At 37.4% G+C, this 25510-nt stretch overlaps 3 protein-coding genes across 4 annotated transcripts; 1 reads left to right on the forward strand and 2 right to left on the reverse strand.

Moving 5' to 3' along the window:
* Positions 1-236: 236 nt before the first annotated feature.
* On the reverse strand, positions 237-10098 carry LOC122772508 (cellular retinoic acid-binding protein 1-like). The gene is made up of 4 exons (XM_044030647.1): positions 9914-10098; positions 6525-6703; positions 6085-6198; positions 237-1610 (listed from the first exon to the last, which is right to left on the reverse strand). Exons 1-4 carry the CDS (start codon positions 9981-9983, stop codon positions 1560-1562), a joined length of 414 nt encoding a protein of 137 aa, XP_043886582.1. The 5' UTR covers positions 9984-10098; the 3' UTR covers positions 237-1559.
* Positions 10099-15322: 5224 nt separating this feature from the next.
* On the reverse strand, positions 15323-20174 carry slc25a44b (solute carrier family 25 member 44b). Its single transcript, XM_044030639.1, has 4 exons — positions 19995-20174; positions 17537-18205; positions 16690-16817; positions 15323-16086 (listed from the first exon to the last, which is right to left on the reverse strand). Exons 2-4 carry the CDS (start codon positions 18162-18164, stop codon positions 15895-15897), a joined length of 948 nt encoding a protein of 315 aa, XP_043886574.1. The 5' UTR covers positions 18165-18205; positions 19995-20174; the 3' UTR covers positions 15323-15894.
* Positions 20175-20926: 752 nt separating this feature from the next.
* On the forward strand, positions 20927-23898 carry LOC122772507 (proteasome subunit alpha type-4). Of its 2 annotated transcripts, none has more exons than XM_044030644.1 (9): positions 20927-21033; positions 21863-21888; positions 21997-22039; positions 22217-22379; positions 22469-22546; positions 22693-22781; positions 22999-23129; positions 23310-23433; positions 23666-23898. In XM_044030644.1, the coding sequence occupies exons 2-9, from the start codon at positions 21886-21888 to the stop codon at positions 23818-23820; spliced, it is 786 nt and encodes a 261-aa protein (XP_043886579.1). In that variant the 5' UTR covers positions 20927-21033; positions 21863-21885; the 3' UTR covers positions 23821-23898. The 2 variants fall into 2 exon arrangements, with proteins under 2 accessions (XP_043886579.1, XP_043886581.1); XM_044030646.1 differs by having other exon boundaries at positions 21868-21888.
* The last annotated feature ends 1612 nt before the right edge of the window (positions 23899-25510 follow it).

The raw sequence follows: 25510 nt of genomic DNA on the forward strand, positions 1-25510 counted from the left end.
GTATATGTATATATATATATATATATATACATATATACATATATGTATGTATATATATATATATATATATATATGTATGTATATGTATATATATATGTATGTATATATATATATATATATATATATATATATATATATATATATATATATACATATACACATATATATATATGAATATGAATATAACAAGACAAGAACTGGCCCTGTAGATATTGTAGTTGAGGTGAAATGGTTAGATATCCATCACATTAATGTGTGATTTTCCTTGCGTAAACGTGAGGATCTTTTTTTTTTTTGGCTCGCAAACAAGAGCAGAAACGTGAAGGTTTTAGTAGACACTCGGACTAGCCACATGTCATCCTGCAGAATTCACCTGCATTTAAAGAGTTTAGTCAGTAAGCAGCTGTAGACAATCTTGGAACACGTTCTTATTTTTGTAACTGTGCGACGTTTGTTACTGAATCCCATAAGAAGTCCAGCGAGTGGAGCTGGTTGTACATAAAGACATTGTTTGTACCTCATTCTGTTTGTCTTTTCTCTTGCTTTTGTTGATGTTGTACCTGAGTGTTAGTATGGTGTTTTACATTAAACTATTATCGGAATAGAAACAAACTGGGTTTGATCACTTCCTGTTTCATTGCTGCTGATGTGTTTGCATGCAGGTCTTTCTCCTGGGTCACACTGTGATGGTCACCTCCACACCTGCAGCACTGCTGCTGATACAAGCCTTTTCTTTCTAATACTTAATAGGAATGTTTGATATCATTTAATTAAAACTAGAAAAAGGTCATGTTTTTTGTGAGAGCTTGCCAAAAAACCTTCTCAAATCTGACATACTTACAGATATTTCCTCTGGTTTTCTGCTGACGATGATTCCACCTTCCCCTTCAATAATTGAAATAACTTATTTTTAGCCATATTACACTAAAAGTTGTCAGTTTTGTAACTACTACTATTAGGTGGAAAGATAGTCTTAACATATCTGAAAATGTCACAAAAACACTGATTTAGTTACCTGAATGTTTGTCTGTGTTTATCTTTTATCTTAAAGGTGACCTAGTGTTAATGTTGGATACCTTAAATGAATTTATTTATGTTTTAATAATTAATATTCCTTCGTCTAATCATCATTTTCTGCTGCTCTTGACGAGAGATATTGCCAGAAAGATTTATTATACATTACTACTGGAACAGACACTGTCATTGTTGCCAGTGCATGTGTGCACCATGTTAAGATTCTATGTAGACCTTTGTCTTCCTTTCTTTCTTTCTTCTTAAAAATATATAATTGAAGTAGTCATATTTATCTTTGCTACCCCTGTAGAAACCATGTCTATGGTACAGGCCACTTTTTTATTATTGTTGTTGTATTAAAGTCTCGTCAAAAATAAAGGGAATTAACAATACAAAAGGGAGAAAAGCAGCAATATCCAGCTGACATTTAATGAAGGTGCATAATGCCGAATGTCAGAACTAATTATTTGAGATTTGTATGTGTAGTTTGTTCACACACCCACTAGAGACATGGACTGACGTGTTACGTGTTGGACATGGGTGTGCTATGCACGTATGTAGGTCCTTGTGCACACCACATCATCAGCTCCAATAATCTGGAAAAAAAATGAAGAGACAACAAAAAACATTAATCAGCAGGATAATCCTGCCACCATGTTTTACAGAAGCTGCAATGATTAGTTGATTAATTGATTTCGTGATCAACGAAAACTGTAAACTGCAGGATAATCATCATATCATTTTATAAATGAATATAAATAAATCAACCTCAAATATGAGGACTGCATCACCACACATCATTAATAGATTTCAGGCATCTGGCACATGGTGCAAGGGAGACATGTGACAAGTGAAGGAAACATCAGGGTTTGTTGGCATTTCTCAACAGCATGATCAATGAGAGGGGGACACAGATTTGGACGACCTCATTTAACTGTAGTCCAGCTTAATATTCATCTTAGAAATCGATATTTATTGGCTTGAAATGTAAATTGCCTTCTTTCCATCAACAAATAATTGTGAGTAGTGAGTCCTGAAGCATTTTTGCTTTTTTCTCTCATTACTGTAGACTCCACAAATGGTCATTCCATCTCATCCACCCATCTTAGGTCACAGCGAGCAAAGTAAACCACCACATGTTGTCTTCATTAAAGCACACATCCATCTGTCTCGCCCTAATTGCCTCATCTGCTTGCCATTGTGTTTATTCAAGTTTATTTTCTCTGCTTATTCTCAACAATAGTTTACAATCATTCCTGTGCGTTAGACAGTACAGTTCCCAGTAGAGTAGCGTGTTTTTACCAGTGTTTAACCAGTAACATTATCTTAGACTGGTATGTTGTGCTGACCATAGAAAGATATTCAATATTGAATTATATTATTGTTGTATTATTATATACAACAACCATCTTCTCATGGTAACTTCAGTTTGACAAAGATTTTTGGACCACTTTACTGAACACATTAAGACAAAAACTCAAATTTAAATATGTTTTGTGCTATTCAAATTTCAAATTTAACACGTAAAAAAATATATACCGTTTTATTTTTAATAAATGTTTTTTTTTTTCTTCATTTTAAATTGTTAACATGCCATTTAACATGCAGAAATAACTGCCAGATGTTGAAAGTTATTCTGGAAAAATGGGCAAAAGCACTTACTCACAGGACATTTTCTGGCCCTTCTATCTTCAAAATAAGTCCAGAGGGTTAGGTGTTAAAGGGTTAAATAAGTCCAATAGTCATTATCAGCTTATAGTTCATTTTGGGACACAGACACATAATAATCAGGATATTTTGCATTTCGGGCCGTGCGGAATGTTACCTATATTTGGGTTATGTTATCTCGTTTTATTTATGCATTAATATCACCCTGGAAAGGAGTCAAAGAAAATGTCATGAACCGTTCAAGAATTAATCAGCTACAGTAGATGAGATGTGGAGAAATGGCAAATGTTTATTTATGGGGGCTGTCAAAAGTTAAACATGTGACTGTTTTGCTTGAAATATGACACAAATGACTTATTTGCACACAACCGAGACAAGCAGCCTTTTTCCTCCATCATTCACCTTGTCAAATAATGGAGTCATAGTTGGCAGCTGTGCTTCACAGCAGACTGTACATTGTGGAAATATGGTGAATAATTACTTAACTTCATATTCTACAAAGGCAGTTTTTTGTGTATACGTGCAGGAAATTCCTATTATAAGAAAAGGAACAGTGATGTTTATTAGCTTAAATGTCCATGTCATTGCATTGACATCGTTACAACATTAAATAATTTGTCTAACTATGTTCTACAGTATGTCAGTGATTATAAAAACTTGGCAACGACACTCATTATGTCTGTCACTTGACTGTTGTGCTCTGACCTCAGTCGCCAGATCTCTGGTGCATGAGTTCTTCAGCCTGTATCTCATTAAAGCCCAAAAGCTTTGCCTCAACATCAGTCTAATCTAAACATCTCTGTAATTCATTAGTTTGGGCTGAATATGAAGGACTTATGTCAAAATCTTAATATCTCATAAGAGCTCTTCCTTCACCAGAAAAAGATGTTTCTTATATCCTAATCCCATGTGTGTCTCAGATTACAGCCTATCACTCCGCAGACGTACACTCCCTTATCTTGAATAAAAACAGATTTGGTTCTAGTCAAAGCTTTTGTTCTGTGTTTGAAAAGCAACACGTAGTCCAAATTACAGGCCCTCTCAAATGTTTTCCTGATTGCCTTTGCAGAGGTTAGTCACAGTAAATGGGACTTTGTCATCAAAGCCAAAATGGATTCAGCTTTGTTGTCCATCTGGCCAATAAATCCAAGCACGTTAAATCCCAGATGTTTACAGGAAAAACTGTGCTGTGTGAGTGGTCTTGATGTGCCAGGAACTGCAGGCAGAAGTGTCTCTGATGGATGCAAGATCATGAAATGCCGTGTGGAATGCAGAGGCGAACAACAAACGTGTGTCGGTGAGAAATAATAAATGTATTCTTTTGAAATCTCCATTAGGATTTCCCTGTGAAGCCCATCAGAAGGTGCTGCTGCTGCTGCAGACTTTACCAAAAGATTCTTTACTCTATACACTGAACATGCTGTTTGGCATGGAACCAGATCAACATCAAGTGACCAAGAATAACAAACCTCGCCTCCATTTCAGGACTTTAAGTATGAAGAGGCATGTGTATCCACTCCCTCAGTTGGCAAAGGAAAGTCAGAAATATGGCAATGATGGGAGTTAACACAACATTCTTGGGAACTACAGAGTATTTTGGAAAAATATTGACAAGATCATTAAACATTTTCACATCTGCTGTCACCACCCAGTTATGGCCTCTTTGACCATCGATCTCATTTTTAGGGTCTGTTTGTGCCTGGATTCTGTCAGTCTGACTAACCGGTCTTGTCTTTGACACCACTCTTGACTCAAACTGTTTTCTTTAAACGTCTTGTTTATCAATCCCAAAAGCAGGAACCTTTGGAATGTTGTCACATTTGCCGTTTTGTTTGGATAACTGATTATTTTGTCAATCGAATAATCAATGAAGTCTTGCTGCTGTAGTAAAAGCAAATCGTTTTGTGGTGATGCAAGACAACCAGCAGAGCCGAAACACATCAATAACCTGGATCAAAAAGCACATGTTGTTTTCACACCTTATAGTTTACATACAACATATGAATATATCAGTATCAGCAGATATTGGCTTTAAAATGTATTATCGAATATCGGCAAACACGCCAAGATCCGCTCACATGACTAATGACTAAAACAGTAGCTGCTTCCACCTTGACTTCTATGCTAGCGCCCCCTACAGCTGTTATTTTTTGATGCTAATTTATTTTGCACAAGAGAGATATTTTATATCCACATCTGCTACGACATACATTCCTGAATAAAATCCTAAGACCAGGGGAAAAATGGCAAGTATTCACATTTTGCGCTGGTGGATAATAACCAGCTTGTAAGTAGAGCTTCAAAATGCAAAAAGAAACTCTAACTCTAAACTTTAAACTCAAACCGGCTGTTCATCAGCTGATCAAAAAGTTTAAGACCTTAACCTTAAAAAGTCAAAAGCTGTGCAAAAATCTGACTTCCAAGTCATTTTCCTGTCAGACATAAACACTGTCATATGGTTATGGCACAAAAAAGTCAGATCCAATGGGCTGTCGGTGAAGACCCAGGCCGATCCTCGACCCAAATTAAGGCCATTACTGATGCTGATGTTAGTACAATAACCATAAAACGGCATCTGCGACAGAAGGGCTTAAAGAAGAAAAAAAAAACGTCTCCTCCCACGCCTCAAACCTGCCAGTCTCCACCTAAGGGAAAGGAAGCTATTGAAAGGCGGAAGACATTTTTATTATATCGGTTATATAGGGCCAAAAAGTCCAATATTGTGCATCCCTAATACAATGTAAGTAAATGAGGTATAATGCTAATCATACTGATAGATGTTTTAAAAACTGTCACACAGAGACAGACAAACTAGATCTTTATGCTAAATTCAAACGGCTGCTGCCTGTAGTTTCATATAGATACAGATACAGAGGTGTTTGAGGTTTTAATTTAATTCTTTCCAAGAATGCAAATCAGTACATTTCCCAAAACATCAAACTATTGCTTTTTCGGACTGGGCTGCACCGCGGTGGCAGAACTCAAGTTGAGGATTGTACCTTTAGTCAATCTCTTAATTGTTTTCTTGTTTGGAAAAAAAGTAGAAACAGAAAGTGACACATTTGACTAAGATGGCCACCACCAAATTTGACAACTCGTCCCACTTTCATCCAAACATCTGTTCATCGATCTGCAGAGAAATCTGGGATGAAAACGAACGTCTTTCAGCTCGGGCCAATGGGAGGAGCGTGTTGTGAAAGACAGAGTCACAGTGTTATGAGAGAAAATTCAGAGAAGACCTTGTAAGACCTTTTCTAAGACAAACAAAGGGAAAGACAGTTTCCAAGGTGTCAGAGTGATTATCTCTGGGTTCACTTGAGGCTTTGAGTCTTCAGTCCACCTGCATGTGTCTGTCACCACCTTTCTATAAAACCATGGACTGTAAGTTACAACACCACTCACCAGAATGAGTTCATCTCCTCGGAGTTCTCGGCTCCAGAAGGTCTTTGGTCCGCTCCCGCTCAATAGAGTCTGTTTGCAGTAAATCTTGTTCTCCGTTTCCCACGTGGCCAAGCTCTATGGAAAAGCACCACTTTAATGAGGTTTCCTGCATTTACTGCCCGGACTCACCTGTACTGACCGAGTGGTAGATGAGAGATCAGTGAGGAGTGTTTGTGCTTTTCTGACATCGGTCTTTGAAGGATCAGACCAGACTCTCTGGAATGGTTTGACCACGTGCTAATGTGTGCCACACAAGCACTACTGCCTTTGGATTTGTGTATGCATTATAATTCAAATAATGCAGCTGAATAGTTGGACAGTGTTTCTGTCATTCATGTGTTCAGGCACATTTGATTCTTTCGAAATAAAAATGCAGATTTGTGCACATCACATTAAATTACCTTACACTTTCTGCGGTCCACTGTCTCCTCCTCAAACTCCTCACCGATGAGGAAGTCAATCTCCATGGTGCGGACTGTGGTGGAGGTTTTGATGTGGAAGTGTTCGCCGTCCTGCCTGATCTCCACATTGGGCCTTGATGCTGCTGCCCCCGCTATCGTCCTCAGCACTGAGTTCACACCTGAAGACAAGGATAGTAAATAGTAGTAAATAAATAAAAATAAAGACAAACGACTTTGTGCACCACATGAGAAATGTGAGTTTGGCTCGACTTTTTCTTGTTCGACACTGATATCACCACCACCTTGAGTTCATGCATGTTAAAAATCTGATTTTAGTCAGACTAAGACAATAATCTGGTTTTCTTAATGTCATTTGTCACATTAGTCTGACTCAAAACCAGCTGGTCTTAGTCAGACTAACATACCTGGATAATGTGATTCATAGTCTGAGTCACTTAGTTGGACTAGAGTCAGACTGGAGTTGGACTGGAGTCAGACTGGAGTTGGACTGGAGTCGGCCACAACCAAGCATTTCATAAACATAATGTAAAAACAAAACAGTCTGCGCTTATGTAAAAAAATAAATAGCCAACACTTTTCAGTCTTCACTCTGAGCTTAGAGATGTTTATGTGAAATGTTGGGACTTTAAAATGGTCTAGTCCAGTGATTCCAGTGACAGATACTGAATATCAACATCCTAATGAGGTCTTACTTCTTAGATCGGGGTCTCAAACTCAAATGGCCTGGGAGCCACTGAGTGTGTGATTGGTCAGTAGGGGGCCACTCAAGTGAAAACAAGTCAACATTTTTGAGGAAAAGACATCGAAATAATACTATGATATGATGATGTTTCACATAATTTCAAAATAAAAGTGTTTGATATGGAAAATACATAGCTCACAATATAAACATATTTATGATGCAAAATTAATCTATTTCTAAAAAGAAACAGAAATTTTAGGGAGAACCCCACACACACACGGGGAGGCCTTAGGTAGATAATTTAGATAAATACTTTTATTTTTAGGGGCCACACGGTGGTGTAGTGGTTAGCACTCTCGCCTTGCAGCGAGAAGACCCAGGTTCGAGCCCTGGTTGGAACAAGGGCCTTTCTGCATGGAGTTTGCATGTTCTCCCCGTGTGTGCGTGGGTTCTCTCCGGGTTCTCCGGCTTCCTCCCACAGTCCAAAAACATGCAATGTGGGGATTAGGTAAATTGGACACTCTAAATTGACCATAGGAGTGAGTGTGAGAGTGAATGGTTGTTTGCCTCTAGCTGTATGTGGCCCTGCGATGGACTGGCGAACTGTCCAGGGTGTACCCCGCCTATCGCCCGATGTAGCTGAGATTGGCACGGCACCCCCCGCGACCCTCTGGTTGAGGATAAAGCGGTTAGATGATGACTGACTGACTTTTATTTTTAGACAAATGTTTTTTGCGCCATAGCAGCTCCATTTGCAATGTCAAACAAAGCACAAGAGATAACAAAACATAAATAAATACAGTTTTGTCAGGAGAAGATTTCAGTACAAAGGCTCCGCCTGCAGCTACAGGTGAGACTTTAATCAGCAGAAACTTATATGACAAGGTGACGACAGAGAGGAATGCTGCTGCTGTTTGCTTTGATTACCTCTCGGATACATCGTGACAGATTCTGTCCTTAAAATGACTTGAAAAACGGTCAACACTCCTCATGTGAGCCACCACACTCAGCACAGTCAGTGCATGCACAACAAGTCTGAGTTTGATGCCTGCGCTTCCTTTTCTTATTAAAACCAGTTGTGTGATGTTGTGTAAGCTTCAAGAGCTAAATGTGTCACATATACTACATACATATATATATATATATCCACACATACAGGAAAGGAGGAAAACCTGAGGGTCAAGTTAATATCAGCCCTCTCAATTAAAACATTTTGCAATGACATCATCCTGATGATACTTATATGTTATTATAATTAACATAATTATTAGTAGTAACTGTCATAGCTGCAGGAGTATAAGGGAGCAGTAGAAAGAAGATGATTAATATAACATGATTAAGAATGATTGGTTATTATGTTTCTATATGACATCATCTACTGACTCCATAGTGATAGTGACCAGATGATCATATTTTCTTTCATGCTGTCAGATGCAGATACAGTTGCTCTAAATGCATTTCAAGTTCATTGTAGTTCATTGACATTCATTGTTCGTCATTGTCTTTGAGACTTATCTCCATCACAAGACTCCATTTGATCATGAATATAAGCTTTGGATTGCAATGTCTTTTTAGTAGCAAATGTATTTTCATTGACTTTGATCTTTAAAGGTCCAGTGTGTAAAATGTATGTAAAATTACTTTAATTTCTTCATATGAATTGTTGTTGTACATTATGCCAGAATGAGCCTTTTATATATAGATCTATAGAGGCCACCATTTTACAATAGCCTCATAATGGACAAACTAAACATCCTTTGAATTTTGATGCTAATTGGAGGCTACATACAGAAGGTTCTCCAACACATCTGGAAGGGAGGGGTGAGGTCAGGATGGTGGAAAACTGCACTCTCTCGCTCTCTCTCTCTTTTATATACCCTTCTTAGTGAAGACACTAAGAGACACAATTTATTCATTAATTACCCTAACCATCCATCTTCTACCACTTTATCCTCCACATCAAGGTCGTGGGGGCACTGGTGCCAATCCCAGCTGACATAGGGTGAAAGGTAGGATACACCCTGGTAACCATCACAACAACATGCCCAACCCTAACCTTAACCAAAATCTAATTCTAACATTAACCCCAAAATCTAGTCTTGATTAACCCTCAAAAAAACAAAAAACTTTAACGTTGTGAAGATCAGAAATGTCCTCAAAAAGAAAGGACATATTGTGACTGAACTCTTCTCACTTGCCTCTTACTGCTTTGGCACAGCTTTCACAGATGATTTAAAATATATATATAAACTTCATCCTCCCACAAAATGTCACTTGCATCTCAGGTTTTCATACAAACTTGTGAGTTAAAAACTATGCAGTGGATTGTTTGAATAGAATTTGCATTAAATCAAATGCTAGTTTGCTGTTATTGTTGTTATTATTATTATTAGTAGTATTATTATTATTATTATTATCATTATTATTATTCATATTATTATTATTATTACATACAACATTCTCCCATTTGTGTCAGAATTGTTTCAGCAGTGTTTACTTTTGAAAATCGAAAATCTATTCACTTATGTGACACCAGTCAACACGTTACAAACTGACCGTTACAATCTAATAATGTATGCATCTCTGCCATGGTTTGTCTACAGTGCAAATAACAGACCTGTGGCAATGTTCAGTCTCGGGATCACACACTGAAACCATACAGAAATAAAGAGTGGATAGTCCTCACCCAGTGCCCTGAGCAACTCGTCGAAATTCTCGCTGTTCTTCATTTTCCAGTTGCCAGCAAAATTGGGCATTTTTCTGGTGGGATGTCGTCAGCCTCTGCCTGCTGTTGTCTGGTGTCTCCTCTGCTGCCTTTATTCTGGCTCTTTGTCTCCTTCTGCCTGTCCCTACACTCCCTCCTCTCTCTTCCTCTCCTCCTCTCCTCTCTTCTCCTCTCTCTTTTCCACACAGCAGACCAAACCCCCCTCCCCTCCTGCCTCCTCTCCCAGACACATGCTCCTGGTGATTTATTGTCATTGCAGATTTCTTTTAATGATGGCACTAAATTGTGTTTTGGTTGGGGGGTCTTGATGTCTCATCTGTGACTGGAGTTTGTGGAACTTAATGGTGCATGTGTCGCACACTTCCCAGCAGCACTCACTGCCTCTACTTCTCCTTTTATATGGAGGGTTTGGGACCTTGTATTTAACGGTTGCCTCACCCTCATTCACAATCCTGTCATGTACTTGACATGTACTAGTTTTGATTTGCCCCTGTTAAGAGATTTCTGCCTCCAGGCTAAGGCAATGGCGGTAAATCAAACTTTGCCTGTGGTGAACATTAAAGCATTTTATTTATTATTTATTTTCCCAGAGAGTCTGAGAGATTGGTGACACTCAGCGGAATGAATGTTTTATTTATCTTCAATAAAGTATTTTATTAATTAATCAATGTAAGAAAACAATGAAAAGTGATATTTAGTCTCAAAATGACACATATTATTATATATTACTTTTATTTTTATATATTACTAGATATTAATTTTTTAAATAACTTCCAAGTGAGCCATCTCAGCTTTGGCTCCTGTGGTTTATTTCTGGGTGTCAGGGGCATAAATCCACTGCAGTTTAGTATAGTGCAGGTCACATGTTTGTCCCTGTGGACGTTAATTTGACGGTGCTGAATTCTAAAAAAACATATTATTGTGTGTTTGAATGGAGAGAAGGAACAAGCACAGCAGCCACAAACAGTTTTAGACCACATACCAGCGTATCGTCGATTCAATATTTGTGTAAATGCAGGATGGGGAATCCTTTAAACTCCCGTCTTATTATGTCATGTGCATCAAATACAGACTGTGAAAGCTGCTAAGTAAAACTTCAAATCTCAAAGATTATGCAACAGTCTTTTGGGTCCAACTCTCATGTCACACCTCTGAATGCATAAATCTTCCCTCCTTTTATTCTGAGAACACACACACACACACACACACACACATCTACCACCATTACATCCCCTGAGAAATGGGAGGCCCTTCCTCAAACCTCGGCCAAGTCAGATTTGTTCCCGCTCCGACAGACTCTCATCAGTCTTGCTGACAAAATGCCTTCCAGACACTGCTTGATAATTAATGTATAGAGCAGAGCAGGGAGCACTCTGTCATCCCACCAGGAAGTGTCAGCTCAAAGAGGGCCTCTGTCGGCTTCCGCAGACCTCCTTGTTTGCTTTATTCATCAGTACGTTTGTCTGTTGGTGTTTGGGAGGTTTTATTTCCAAAATAAAGGAGAAAGTGACCATTGAGTGTAAGGATAGAAAAGTATGTGGGACAAGTTAGAGTGAAATCACAGTTGTAGGATTATTGTCTGCTGCCCTCTGCTGCTGTGTTTATGAAAATGTTATCAGTTGAAAATTAGGAACAGTTGTGTTTGTATTACCTCACATCCTCTGCCATGATGGACTGCCATGTTTGCTCAGTAGTCCAGAATGTATGTTTTGACGCCACCTGATTCTGACCCGTTTCTCATGTGGATGGGGAGCGTAAATCATTTAGTAATATTTCTACTATAAAACAATTAAAAGTTCTGTTTTATTAGTGTTATCTGCAATCCACGGTATCATCTGAAGCATGATAATTTGAAGTCTCACCTTTTATCTGTGTCCAGTTTTAAGAGCCTCTATTTATTTTGTACGGAAGAAGATAAGGGACAGATGTTACATTTGAGACTGACCTTTTTCTGAGAAAATGTTGGGAAAAAGTCAAAATTCTGACTTTTTCTCAGACTGTCAGAATTCTCACAAAATAATTCTGACTTTTTTCTTAGAATTCTGGCTTTTTTTATTTTTTTTTTTTTCCGAAACAAAATCACGTGGCCCTAATCCTCTTCCATAAATGTGGCCCAGTGTTTCCTTGTATTTTATTACATCGCTAGCACAGTGATCACTGAGTAGGCAAAGATAAAAACAATAACAACAAAAACCACTTGATTTTCCACTTGAAAATAAATATATTTTCTACAGCCTGATTGTGTTATATGATAATGACTATTATGTCATTACCAGCAGGGGCAGCTAAATTTAGCAGTTAACGTTAAAAACTACTTTTGTTGTATAACAAAAGTTAATTTCACTGTCCTATTCAGTCAGACTGACTGACAAGAAATGTATCATTAAATATTGATTTAAAGAGGGAAAGAAAATCAAAATGATGAATCCCAATATGTGTAGAATTGCAATAAGAACCATAATACAAATCAAAATGGTAGCCAAGTATCATGATATGATTACAAACTGTGACAAAAGCACATTGTAGCTCTAGTACATGCCACTAAATCTTACACACTGGTCCTTGAATTGGTTGAATCCAAATTGGTTGATGTTGTTGTTTCTTCTTATTGGTTTTATTAATTGTCAGGCTGCCTTGATGGTCGTGGATCCTCTCATATTAACTTTTGCAGACACAGAATCCCGTTTTCTGCTCCCAAACACACTGCACAGTGAAGTCCTTGAGGAGGACGATCACTGACAGGAAAATCTTTGTTGCTCCACTGCTGAACTTCTCTCTTCTTATATATTCTTTTTTTTTCTTCACTAAACCAACTGTAAAGGTCCGTAAATGTTTAAGAAGAATAACAGATGTCAAAACTATTAATGCTGAAATATTTATTTTGGCAAGTATTAGGCTCGTTTCATTCTCAACTACAGTTGTGATGTGATTTGAAAGGACATCTGCTAATGCAATGTTCCCATAACCTTTTATATGAGGACTCACTTTGTAGAGACGACAAATTGTCATTGTCATTTACAATATGAAGTGTGACAAGAGCAAATCTGTGCATTAGTACCATTATTATTATCATTACAACATACATATATATTGAGTGAGGTAAACCAGCCACTTCCTAAAGATGTCTTGAATTGACAAATTCAAAAACATCATTTTAGGCATTTTCTTATTCTAGAAATTGCTATTTAAACAAATGTGGAAATATTCATAAAAAAAAACCAAAACCTGTTGGTTCAACAGCAGACATCATGTTTTATTGTCAAAAAGGACGAAGACACTGTGTCAACATATATGAGTGTGTGTAACTTACATGTCCTCTGTACTGTCCAGAATCATTTTATTACAGATTGCACTGATTCACTTCTCTTTTGATTGGGGCTTGAGTTCTTCATAAAATATGAAGGGAAAATAAAGCTTGTTGTTGGGTCCACAAGTGAATCTACATATATATTCTGGAGTGTTCAGGTAATGCTTAGATGTTTGTAACATATATATAAACAATTTAAGAGGTCATTACTGGACCTTATGGCTTCACCTGCTTTCAAATTTAGGATTGTGCTTCCAGTCAAAGTATAACTGCCCCTTATCACATTTTTCTATATGTAGGACACAACATCGAACAACACATGTGATTAGTAACAATAAAGATCACTGGAAATAACACTTAAAATAACAAACTGAACTCAATGACATCCCCAAAAATACATAAACTGCATGAGCCACAATACTGAGTTATTCAGGTGAAACAAATGAAAAACAAACAGCAGTTTTGACACTTTTGTAGTCAGAATATTCACATGATTTACAAGATAGATATATATACACACACACAATCATATTTTTCTCAGAAACATTTGCATTATTGCACTCAACAGCTACTATCACAGTAGTAAAGCAACAGGTTTTCTGCTTCACCTTTGCCTCATAGGTTTTAACTGGGAGACCAACGCAATGGAAAGTTCCTGAAAATTACCCGTTCACATAATCAGTAATTTATTAACCAGCTTCATTACTGCAATGAATTCTACAGTGCCAATAAGACAGCAAATTAGTACATTAAATAAAAACTGATAAACTGTTGCGCTGAATGTTTAATGTCTTGGAAAATGGAAACTGTCAACTCATTTAGTTTTGATTCAGGGAAAAAATTGACAAATAAATCTACAACATAAAAAATGCCACTGATTACAGAACATCTAAGTTTCCTCTCATGCAGGTTCAGCATTTTAAAATATATTTTTTAAGTATTAGTTCTGAATTCAGGAATGGACACAGCAGCCACTTTGGTGAGTGTGGGGGAGAGAATTTAAACAGACGTGTTAAACAATATAGAAAACTAATCCTACAATATGCAACAATTTGTCTGCATATCCAGTGTTAAAACAATACTGAAATCTCAGTACATTCATACTAAAACGCAACAACCCTGTTTCAGCAGCAAGATTCCACCTCAAAATTACAAGAAAAAACAAAAATATTTATAGCGATTATACACTTGTGTATGAAATAGTATACTTGATATCTTCTAGCACTACTCGGCTCTACTCTTTTTGCTATCAGGCACATCGTTTTCCATTACTGCATAGTAGCTCCTCGACGTGGGCGGCAGTAGCGTCTACATGTGACACATAGACTGACACAATCACTGAAGTGAAATACGGCTGAACGGGTTTTGATTCTGCTCACGATCGCCGGCTTTCAGCAGTGCTGTCGCTCAATACACCAGATACATCAGCTGTTAAATATTGAGATTTTAGAAATTTCCTTACTAAATCTTGGAGATTAACCCACGTTTTCAGGATTTTTAAATCTTTTAAACTGATCTACAGGTACTAAGAAAGTACCAGGTATTATCTCAAATGGGACACGGTTGGTGTAGTGGTTAGCACTCTTGCCTTTGTAGCAAGAAGACCCGGGTTCAATCCCCAGTTGAAACAAGGGCCTTTCTGCCTTTCTGGATTTTGCATGTTCTCCCCATGTGTGTGTGGGTGTTCTCCAGCTTCTTCCCACAGTCCAAAAAAAAGCAATATGGGGATTAGGTAAATGGCTCACTCTAAATTGACCATGAGAGTGAATGGTTGTTTGTCTCTATATGTGGACTGGCGATCTGTCCAGGGTGTACCTATCGCCCCTATGACAGCTGAGATGGGCACAGCACCCCCCACGATCAGCGGTAGAAAATGGATGGAAAAGCAAATAGAGCTAGAACTGTATAGTAAAACCTGCTATAAATGTTACTCAGTAGACCTTTAATGATCAAGTATTTGTGTTATGTTATTGAAAGTGAGGCCATAATATCAAATGCCCCTGGTAGCTGACTGCAGTAGGTCATACACCTCCATATTAAGATGGGATGAACATTCAAGTGCATCTTTTTTTCTTTTTTTCCCCACACATGGTCTGTCATGCCAGTTAAATCTTAAGAAACTGATATATGTTCAAGTGTTCCTCAGGGAGGGGCAATGTAAGCTTTAAATAAAATAGATCATTCACCAAGACAAATAATTAGATAAAATCATATCACAATAAATCTTACACAGCAGAGTAGTGTGAACTTTTGTGAAACCTTTTGTTGCTCTAATAAAACAGGAAACTGAAGTTTGTATCACTTTGTGAACCTTTCTCTCCTCTATAACAAAGTACACAACAAAGAAAGAAAAGTAGAGGTTTTGCTCAAAGAAACTGGAGCTGTTGGTCCATTTCTGCCTCATTTACCCAAGTGACACAAACTCAGCGCCTGTGTCCTAGCTATATAGTTTATAACCAAATGTGTCATTATTTTTTAATGACATAAAAATGCATATCAATATTAACATGAATATATGAATGGCATCAATATATTTCAACCCCCGTGCTCATGTTTCTGCCAAGTTATGTTTTGATTAGTTATTTGACACTAAAAACAAGGGCTAAGATTACATGTGGTCCATGTGTCGTATCTTTTACCAGTGTCTCGAGTCCACCAGCTCTGGTCGCAAACTCAGTTTTTTTAGCGCCTCGTAACCAACAACCATGACGATAGCAGTGGGTGTGGATGATATGATACGTGCCGACAGTCCTTTGGTCAATCCCCAGAAGCCCTCCTCTTTGATCAGCTGCCTGAAAGTCTCCATGACTGAGGTCCTGCCTTCAACCTAAACAAAAACACACAGACAGACAAGTTAACCACAAACCATTATCAAAGTATCTTTGAACTTTTATTTGCACAGATGTATCAATATTACTCTGTGGTAACATTCCCCACTGAATGTCAAGACTGAGCAGACCAAGTGGCAGTTAAACATGACAGCTTCATATACAGCAGCACTATGGCTGAAAACAGGGAGGCGATAGATACATTAACAAGTTGGCCCTAAATTGAAAGCCAAATTTGGTCACAGTTAATTACAGTGTAGGTCAATAAATGATACTGTATGTAGATGGAGGACTGACTTGGCACACTGACACCTAAAGACCACAAACAGTGGAAAGAAAGTTGACTAAAGATCTAGTGAGAAACATTTATTGTGTCAGTTATTGAAAAATATCTAATGGAAGACAACGTGCACTTTTCTAACAACTTTATCCACACAGTCAAAATAACCTAATTACTGCTTAATTACTTCAAGCAACGGGAAATACATTGCATTTATCATTAAGCTGTACAATATTACCAAATACCAAAAAAATAATTAGATCTGTGTGTGCTATCAATAAATGATTAATTTCCACTGCTGTGTTCTGACTTGATGTGTTACCTGTATTCTGGCTCTAACCACATCCATTGGGTTTGTTACTGTGGAGGCAGTAGCTGCAGCCAAAGGTCCAGCCATGCCTTGGAGAATCAGATGAGGGCAGTCACTGGGAGCCAGTATCGAGAGTTGCTCTGTAGGACAGAACAAATGTGGATTACAGATGCTGCATTAGAGGCATGTCAGATAACACAGTAGCAACCAAAACCTCACCCTTCACTGACTGAGGCAATAGTTAGTGGCAACATTTAAGGAGGGTTTGTGAATATACATATAGCAAAAAAATACACATATTGCAAAGAGTGTTTGAACTGCTTTAGATGTAGATTGTTCCATGAAATTGTTTTGTTTGGCCAAGAACTTACCATAAACTTTTATGGTAATTTGCAGTATGGCACACTTTACTTAAATAAAGCATCAACCAGTTCTTCTTTGTAATAAAACCATGTTATTAGAATGAAAATAATGCATGAATATTGTGTTTTCAGCAACAGCATGGGCTACACTCTGTTTGGGTCTATGGTAGCAGCAAATCCAAAGCAGAGAGACATTAACGCCATATACCCAATAGCTTGTTCTGTTTTGTTGTTTTTTTATGCCAAGTCATATTGTCACTGCAAAATTCATCAATATTCTTGTATAATGTGATGTCTCCCTAATACATGCAGCATTGTTAGTAGCTAAAATTTGGGTACAACTATAGCTCTTTACCATCCACATGGAAAGTTGGAATTCATGTTAACTACTGATTTACTAAAGCAGTGGAAACAGATTAACAGGTCATGACAAAACACAAGCTAAAGGTTTTGGTGAAAATATACATCTGCACAGTGCTTTGTTGTGTATCACATACCAGCATAAAAATGATAGAAAGGCCACCAGACGGCGCTGTTTGGGATGTAGGTGAGTAAAGAAGCAAAATATCCTCTGTAGAAACCCCGGAAACCATCAGCAGCAAAAATCTGAGCCAAAATGTTTCTGGTTTGGCCAAACACCTTTTTCGGCTTTGTGGTGTCTGTGTCAGAACTGAGTCTAAAGCGTGTGAGGTGCTCTCCTTGGCCTTGCATCATCAGCTGCTGAGAGACAACATCTATGGGAACGGTGATGCTCTGAGCTACCAAGGAGGCTGAGCCCCCTGCCACTAGTGACTTAACTGTATTGTCCTTGGTATACTGGGACACATACTTCCTCACCAGCTCGTAGGTGGTTATGTAAGCCTGGCCTGAGATGAGCGTAAAAGAGTTGACCATGAAGCCACGGTACAGGCCCCGGATGCCTTCTGCACGTAGGATTTTGAAGAAAGCATCAAAAGTGCCGTTGTAGAGTGATTTGCCCCTCTGCACCTGCAGCCGAGTGCGGATAAGTGTTGCCGGGTAAACAGTGGCACGGATGGTCATTGTCATGAACACCCCAAAAGAGTAGAACTTCCTCTTGTCAAGGTCCTCCCACTCAATGATCTGGATGTTCCTTTTCTGCTGCATCCTGCCAGCTGTAGGTGTCCCCTCATCAGACTGAGTCCTGCCTGTCACCATGAAAAACAACAGTGCAGTCAGTGAAATGGTTTTTACTCATCATTAAAGCTCAAGTTTCACAAATATACTACATAAAACTGCAGCACATGAGACACCTTATACAGCAGGAGTCTCCCCAAATTCCCCAATGCACATTATGTCAAGTACACCAAGCCAAAGGCCAACACATGGAGGAGAAACAGACATATATCCACAAACACTGAAAAATAAACCTCTAAAAAGGTGTCAAAATAGTGTTGCCTTATTCTTATCCTCAAAGATTCTGGTTTGATTCAATATTTGTAAAATATTTGGTAAAGAACTACAGCGAGGTCAGAGTACCACACCAAATGTAATCTGTATAATGGTTATAAGCCATAAGGTTAAGACATAAGGTCAAAATTAAAGCGGGAAAAATAACTAAAGACAAACATATCAGAAGATACTTGGAACACTACAGAATCACATTAGTAGAGAGTATGCATGGAAAACACAATCATTTTATTTAACACCAGTACAACAAGTTAAATGTAATAATAAAAATGGTCAAACTATTGAAAGAAATGTGATGAATTACATGCCTACTTTAGCCATGTCTTTTGGTTCTGCCCATTGCTATGACCATTTTGGAACGACATACGTACAAAGGGAAACTAACAAACTAACACAAAGTATCTTTGAACACAGTCTTTTTTGCTATTTGATAAATCCTAAGTAAATAAAAATTATTTGAAAAAAGGTCATGTTATTAACAAATGGTAAAAGAATAAAGTTTTTTGAACAAGGCCTTTTTTGTTTTTTTATTCATTCATTCATTCATTTATTTTCTTTCCTTTGCTTGGTGAAGTTTTGCTTTTTTTGCTTTGCTTGTATGTTTTATACATTGTCTGTTGGTGATTTTATGGATGAAATTGAAAACTTGTTGTTATAGCCCTACCACACATTTTGAGGATAATTAAGTGGGTAAGAGCTGTATTAATATTTTTTTATTACACATAATCACATAAAAAAGATGATTTTGAAATGATGTTGATATCAGTCATGTTAATTGAGGATACTCTGACCTGTTACAGGTCTGTTGGCTCTTCCTCTTCCTCAGAGAGCTGCAGGAATAGATGTCTTTGTAAGCCACACAGAAATCTTTATTTGTGTCACATCATAATAATCCTTCCCTGCACCAACAACTTTTTCTGCATTTTTTTTTTCCACCTAGGAAATCAATCAAAGGCAAACGTGTAAGTTGAATGGACACACACCACTACATTTTCTAGGGAAATTAATGTATTCTAGTTATTATCATTATTTTTTATCAATATCATCCTCCTCATGCAAAAATTGCAATGCAATTAAATAGTCAATTAAAACTGTCTCTACACAATGCAGAAACACGATATAAGGAATACATTAAATTCACATTCATACCCAATATCACACACACTCACCCATTCATACTTCTGTAAATCAGCAAGTATATCAAATATCTATAGTTATGTCAGCGAGAGTAGCTGTTCTGTCAACACAACAGTGACGTAGCCCCTCCCCACAGTTTGTACTTGACACCAGTGACAACATCGGTCAAAGGACACAGCGTACCTGAGCCGAGGTACGAGGTCACCAGATAGCTACGGAAACACCTACGTTTAAGCCAATAATAACACATATTAAGTCCTAATAACGTACACTATCACAAACGCGCCTGTTAAATGAAACATCCTGGTTCAAACCTGCTGGATACGTCAGTGTCATGTGTTAGCAGGCAGTCAATTAGCTCTGAGTTACATGGTGTTAGCGCATACGTACCAAATCAGACAGATGTTAGTTCAGAATGTAGTCCTTGATTCCAATCCTGGCCTCAAACATCATACCAAGAGCAGATTTAAAACATTACGTTTAAACTAACTTCGATTAGTATCTAGAAGACTTTAGACTAAGTTAGCTTCCTTCTAGCTAGTGAACTGTCAGATGTCTTCCTGTTCCCTTTCAAACGCTATGCCGCCGAAACAACCAATTACACATGTGCTGCATTCATGGCCAAACGAAATTACGTAGGGTAAATATCCCACCGACAAAACGTGTAAAAATCATCCATGGTAAAAAAAATTAAAATTAAAAAAATACAGAAGATAATAGAATATCATATGAGACACAAATAAATTACACAAACACTTATTCTCCACAAACTATTCTCCATTGTTGGAGGTACTATTAATACAAACTCACGTTAACTATGGTTTGATTCTACTTGTTCACATGTAAATTGAATTACAAGTTATTGCTATATGATGGAAGAAAAGAAAAGAAGCATCTGGTGGGATTTTTTGATTAGCACGGAGGCTAATCGCGTTTGTTAAAATGTATAAACAAACGTTAAAATTCCAGGTAAATAACACAATCATCACTGGTATTTTGTTGTTTTTCAAATTCTGCCACAGTTGCGTGAACGCAGCAGAGCTTCTACTTATGAGTTTGTGTCACGCTTTCATCACAGCGGTTTTTCATTACCTCCCCCACCAGGACTGGAGGAAAACACTTGAAATAGCGAGATTATTCCCATGTTTATAACTACTAATGCTAAACATATACTGAATTACACACTTTACTGTTTGCATTGTATTTAAAAACGTGAGAAGACCGATCAAGTAAAAGTGCTTCATTTTCCAGTTTTCACAGAACTGGGCACATCGATGCAAGAATATAGTCGGTCCTCCTACTGAAGGGTGGCGCTGTTGAATTATCATCTCACTGCCACAGCATCCGGCTTGTAAAGAAACATCAAACTGAAAGTGCTGGACTGCCCTGACTGTGCCATATTAGGCTAACTTTGATCATTTTAGTCAAGGTAACTACTTTTATTTAACTCTCTATTACAGTGGTAACGTGTGTATTTTAGAGTCAGTCTAGAATTGACTTTAATGTTATGTTATTGTAGCTGGAGGACTTGTTTTTATTGAGGACCTAGCTAGTTAGCACGCTAGTGACTTAGCATGCCGAGATAATGCAGATTCATTCTGTCTAGCATCTTTTAGCTAGCATCCTTAAACATTGGCACAAAAAGTAGACAGATACTAACTAAGTGTGTGCAAAACTATTCTCTGAGGCTTGTTTTGCGGTTTTATTTTTTGCACTTTATTAGTTAGCTTATTTGTGTATTTATTTGCTGTACGATAATGAGCACTTATAGCTCTGAAATGTTGAGGAGTAGGAAGTACAAGTAAAAGACTCAATAAAACAACTACAATTAAGTGTAGACAATGCTTGGGTACATTATCCTGCTGGATTTGTTGGTTTCTTCAGCAAAAAATAACTTTTGTTCATAGACACAGATGAGTTATAAAACGAAACCCAGTTATTTGTTTTAATGTTGAAGTGTTTTCTCTATAAATTCTCTAGAAAAAAAGTTGGTTTTTTTTTCCCCAATACGTTTTTTATTATATATTATATTTTAATTTTCGACATAGAACACTTTACAAGTGGGTTGATAAGCGGTTTCAGTTCAGTACAATTCTGAACCTATGCATTTCATTTAACTATTCCCATTTGTTTTGCTCATGCTACAGCTTGTACACTGTAATTACATGTTATTGTATCTGCATTTTTATTATATAAATGGATATTATTTAATGGATTGTTAGATTTGATGTTGTTGCTAATTGTTGTCTATTTTGCAGGACAGTTTCAACGACCTGAAAAAATGGTGAGTGTCTACTCAGCACACATCTTTGCTTAACAAACTATGAAAGAGTTCATATTTAGTTTATTCATCATTTTTTCAGACCTAATAATTTGTTATTTCTCTGTTTAGTCTCGCAGATATGATTCTCGGACAACCATATTTTCTCCTGAAGGCAAGTGCTTATTTTGTATTAAGTTAAATATAATATTTTGATAAATATTAAGTTATCAAAAAGATTAATACTTGGTGAATAGGCCTATTTATTTTTGTCAAAATATAGTGACTAATAAATGTCAAGATTTTTTAGAAGACAGAACTCTCATTTCAAACTTTCACAAAAAAATCACAGGACGCCTGTATCAGGTGGAGTATGCCATGGAAGCAATTGGACATGCTGGAACATGTTTGGGGATTCTAGCAAATGACGGAGTGCTGTTGGCAGCAGAGAGACGCAATATCCACAAGCTGCTTGATGAGGTGTTCTTCTCTGAGAAGATCTACAAGCTCAATGAGTGAGTCAAGTTAATTACAGAGACTCTTCTGCACCCACTACTTCATGCACATTTGAATAACATGTTTTTCTAATTCTTGCCTCTTTCAGAGACATGGCCTGCAGTGTTGCTGGGATTACGTCAGATGCAAATGTACTGACAAATGAACTGCGGCTAATTGCTCAGAGGTAATATTTTTAAATTGCACCAAATGCGAGTGCATTAATGCTAATTATTTATCATTGTATGATATTAATGTTCAAGTTTCAGCTTTTCATTCTAACTGTTGATAAAATTGAAAAGCAACAGCTGACCATTTAAAATTTCCCTTAAGATATCTATTGCAGTACCAGGAGCCTATACCCTGTGAGCAATTGGTGACAGCCTTGTGTGACATCAAGCAAGCCTATACACAGTTTGGAGGTAAGATGTGCAGTAGTTGCTTGGTGAACTGCTCTTCCCATTTAATGTTGCTGAAGGATGTCAGCTGGTGAACTATACTCAATCTCTTCAATCAATATAATTGACAAACATTGATTGTGTGCATGTTTACACATGAAAAATATATCAGAACATTTTCATTCAAAATCACAGAGATTTTTTTTCATTCTGTAACACTCATGTGGTTTGTCTTTAAAAGGAAAGAGGCCATTTGGTGTTTCTCTTCTGTACATGGGTTGGGACAAACACTATGGTTTCCAATTGTACCAGAGTGACCCCAGTGGCAACTATGGAGGCTGGAAAGCCACCTGCATTGGCAACAACAGTGCTGTGAGTCTGAAATGTCCTTCCCTTTGAAAATCATTGGGATGATGAAATGGTGTCAATTATCTTGACAATGTTGTGTTAGGGGGGAAAGTGAATTATTCATGATTTTTCACAAGGTTCTAATGCAACACTTGAGTTAAGTAATATGTCTCTGTGTCTGATGTGTTGACTTCTTGGCCCCAGGCTGCAGTGTCCATGTTGAAACAGGACTTCAAAGAAGGGGAGATGACTCTGTCCTCTGCTTTGGCTTTGGCAGTCAAAGTCCTCAACAAAACAATGGATGTCAGTAAACTGTCAGCAGAAAAAGGTGAGGATTAAAGATAGTACTCTCTCAGAGTTTAACTACTAAAAATATTTTTTACATGCTCTGTTAATGCAGGAAATATAATTACTCTAATTACAACTTAGATGTCTGAACTATATACATAGAATTTGTCAACTTTTTGTTCTTGTTGTAGCTCAGATAAAAAAATTAAAGTAATTAAACAAAATGGGTAGTATAACCCTTCATTGAAAAGCTATCATATTTACTCTCTCAGTGGAGATTGCCACCCTGACACGAGAAGATGGGAAAACGAAAATCAAGGTTCTTAAACAGAAAGAAGTAGAGGAACTCATCAAGCGACACGAGGCTGAAGAGGCCAAGGCCGAGAAGGACAAAAAGGAGAAAGAGCAGAAGGAGAAAGACAAATGAGATCAATAACATTTCGTTCCCCTTGTGTCACCAAATCCTGTATTGTTTTTTCTTTTACATTAAAAGTTTGGAAATGGATCGATGTGTTGTCTTCCTCCTTGTCACAAAATTAAATGTTTTTTTTTATGCACACATTAAGACAGATTTGACAGTTTCCAACAAAGTAAAAATGGTAAAAATAAATAAACTACAGTCTCCAAGACCTGTTTAATCTCTGACCCTGTTGTTCCCCACGGTGGAGCTGTTGGTCCTGTAATCTGTGGCATCATTTTACTTAATTTATTCTTCAATAAATTGTAAGACATACTTGCTGATGAACACATTTACAGCAGTGATGCAACCTCACAAATAAAAGCTGCTGTTAAACCCCATAGAAGAAGAACAATTACATTTACTTGCAGATTTTTATAGCCTCACAATGTATGTAAGCAGCATCTTATGAGAACAAAAACAATGTCAAAGACATAACTGCAAATAAAAAGATGAATAAGAAGAAAATACAGTATGACCTCAAAATAAGTAACATTTGCTACTAGAATGATTACAGGAGTGTGACAGTTTGCTCTACAGGTGAATATTAAAAGCAAAACAGTTCTCTATCAGAGCCAACACACTGTTGACAAATAGGCCCATTTCACCACTGACGTGATTCTGTCCTGTCACTTCCTCTTTTCTCCACATGATGGCGGCAGAGCTCACTGATGAAATTTCATAAGGGGAATGTGACTGTTAATATACTCTACAATAACAGAATATTGAGGCCTATTGGTCCTCAGATTCTAAAAGGCCTCTGCCATTAATTTTGAAAAATAATTAATTATTGATTTTTAAAGAAAACGTCTCACTCATATTTTACCACTTGTTTGTTATGTAGGCCATTTTATTGCTACACATTCATTCTTTTCATATAGTGTCAGGGGGATATTATTAAAAGGATCGACATTTACCAATCATTTATTACTGTATAGTAAATAGCCAGCAGTGTTGAAGATTGGGATTTAAATGGTTTGGTGAGTTGTGGTATGTCAAAGAGCAGGTGGTGATTGTGACAGCAACTGAGTGTTTCACCAGTAATGTGTAACTGTAGTGTAGGTGGTCATGACTGCATATAAACCAGCTGTTAATACTGCATAGCACAGGTAGTGAGATGATTAGACAACATCAAGGTTTGTGTCTACTTTTTACTTTTGGTTAGAGACAAGTACACTACTCATCCAGAAATCTGTATTACAATATCATTTGTCTCATTTCCTAAGAGAAGAAGTTATTATAGAGCAATGCAACTATTTGATGACATTCTGTAAACTAATTAATGTCTGCATCCTGAATATAAAGGCTGAATAACAGCATTGTTCCATGTTTAGTTTCTGTTGGCCAGCTCCATAAGTGAGATTCTTCTTTTTGATTCATGTCAAGGATTAAAACTCACCTCCTGCAATTAAATATGAATTCCATTTTACTTCAGTCCTTTGGTTAGGATCTTCCATGCACTTAAAAAGTAAATCAACAGATTTAAAGCATTTAAAGAGCACATGCAGTGAGGTCATAGTGTTCACATGAGCTCTCAGAGTGGGAGGATCTTGGCACTCGAGTGACTTGAGCTGTTCACAGGCCTCCCTTCCTGAGGCCGAGTCTAAAACAGCAAGCAGTATGCCCACTTCACTTACACCTCCCGTCTTTAGATTTTTAA

This window comes from Solea senegalensis, linkage group LG7 (genome assembly GCF_019176455.1).
Source record: "Solea senegalensis isolate Sse05_10M linkage group LG7, IFAPA_SoseM_1, whole genome shotgun sequence".
In the NCBI taxonomy this organism is placed as follows: Eukaryota; Metazoa; Chordata; class Actinopteri; order Pleuronectiformes; family Soleidae; genus Solea; species Solea senegalensis.

What these genes read in the sequence shown, in the direction of transcription:
- LOC122772508 (XM_044030647.1), bottom strand. Translation starts at nt 9,983, where the DNA reads ATGCCCAATTTTGCTGGCAACTGGAAAATGAAGAACAGCGAGAATTTC. An exon ending in TGGACCGCAGAAAGTGTAAG is followed by an intron (nt 6,199 to 6,524) that starts GTAATTTAATGT and finishes GCTTTTCCATAG; the next exon opens with AGCTTGGCCACGTGGGAAAC. An exon ending in GAGGAGATGAACTCATTCTG is followed by an intron (nt 1,611 to 6,084) that starts GTGAGTGGTGTT and finishes TTTTTTTTCCAG; the next exon opens with ATTATTGGAGCTGATGATGT.
- slc25a44b (XM_044030639.1), bottom strand. Translation starts at nt 18,164, where the DNA reads ATGCAGCAGAAAAGGAACATCCAGATCATTGAGTGGGAGGACCTTGAC. An exon ending in TTTCTATCATTTTTATGCTG is followed by an intron (nt 16,818 to 17,536) that starts GTATGTGATACA and finishes TCTGTCCTACAG; the next exon opens with AGCAACTCTCGATACTGGCT. An exon ending in TGGTTAGAGCCAGAATACAG is followed by an intron (nt 16,087 to 16,689) that starts GTAACACATCAA and finishes GTTTTTGTTTAG; the next exon opens with GTTGAAGGCAGGACCTCAGT.
- LOC122772507 (XM_044030644.1), top strand. An exon ending in AGCCTATACACAGTTTGGAG is followed by an intron (nt 22,782 to 22,998) that starts GTAAGATGTGCA and finishes TGTCTTTAAAAG; the next exon opens with GAAAGAGGCCATTTGGTGTT. An exon ending in TAAACTGTCAGCAGAAAAAG is followed by an intron (nt 23,434 to 23,665) that starts GTGAGGATTAAA and finishes TTACTCTCTCAG; the next exon opens with TGGAGATTGCCACCCTGACA.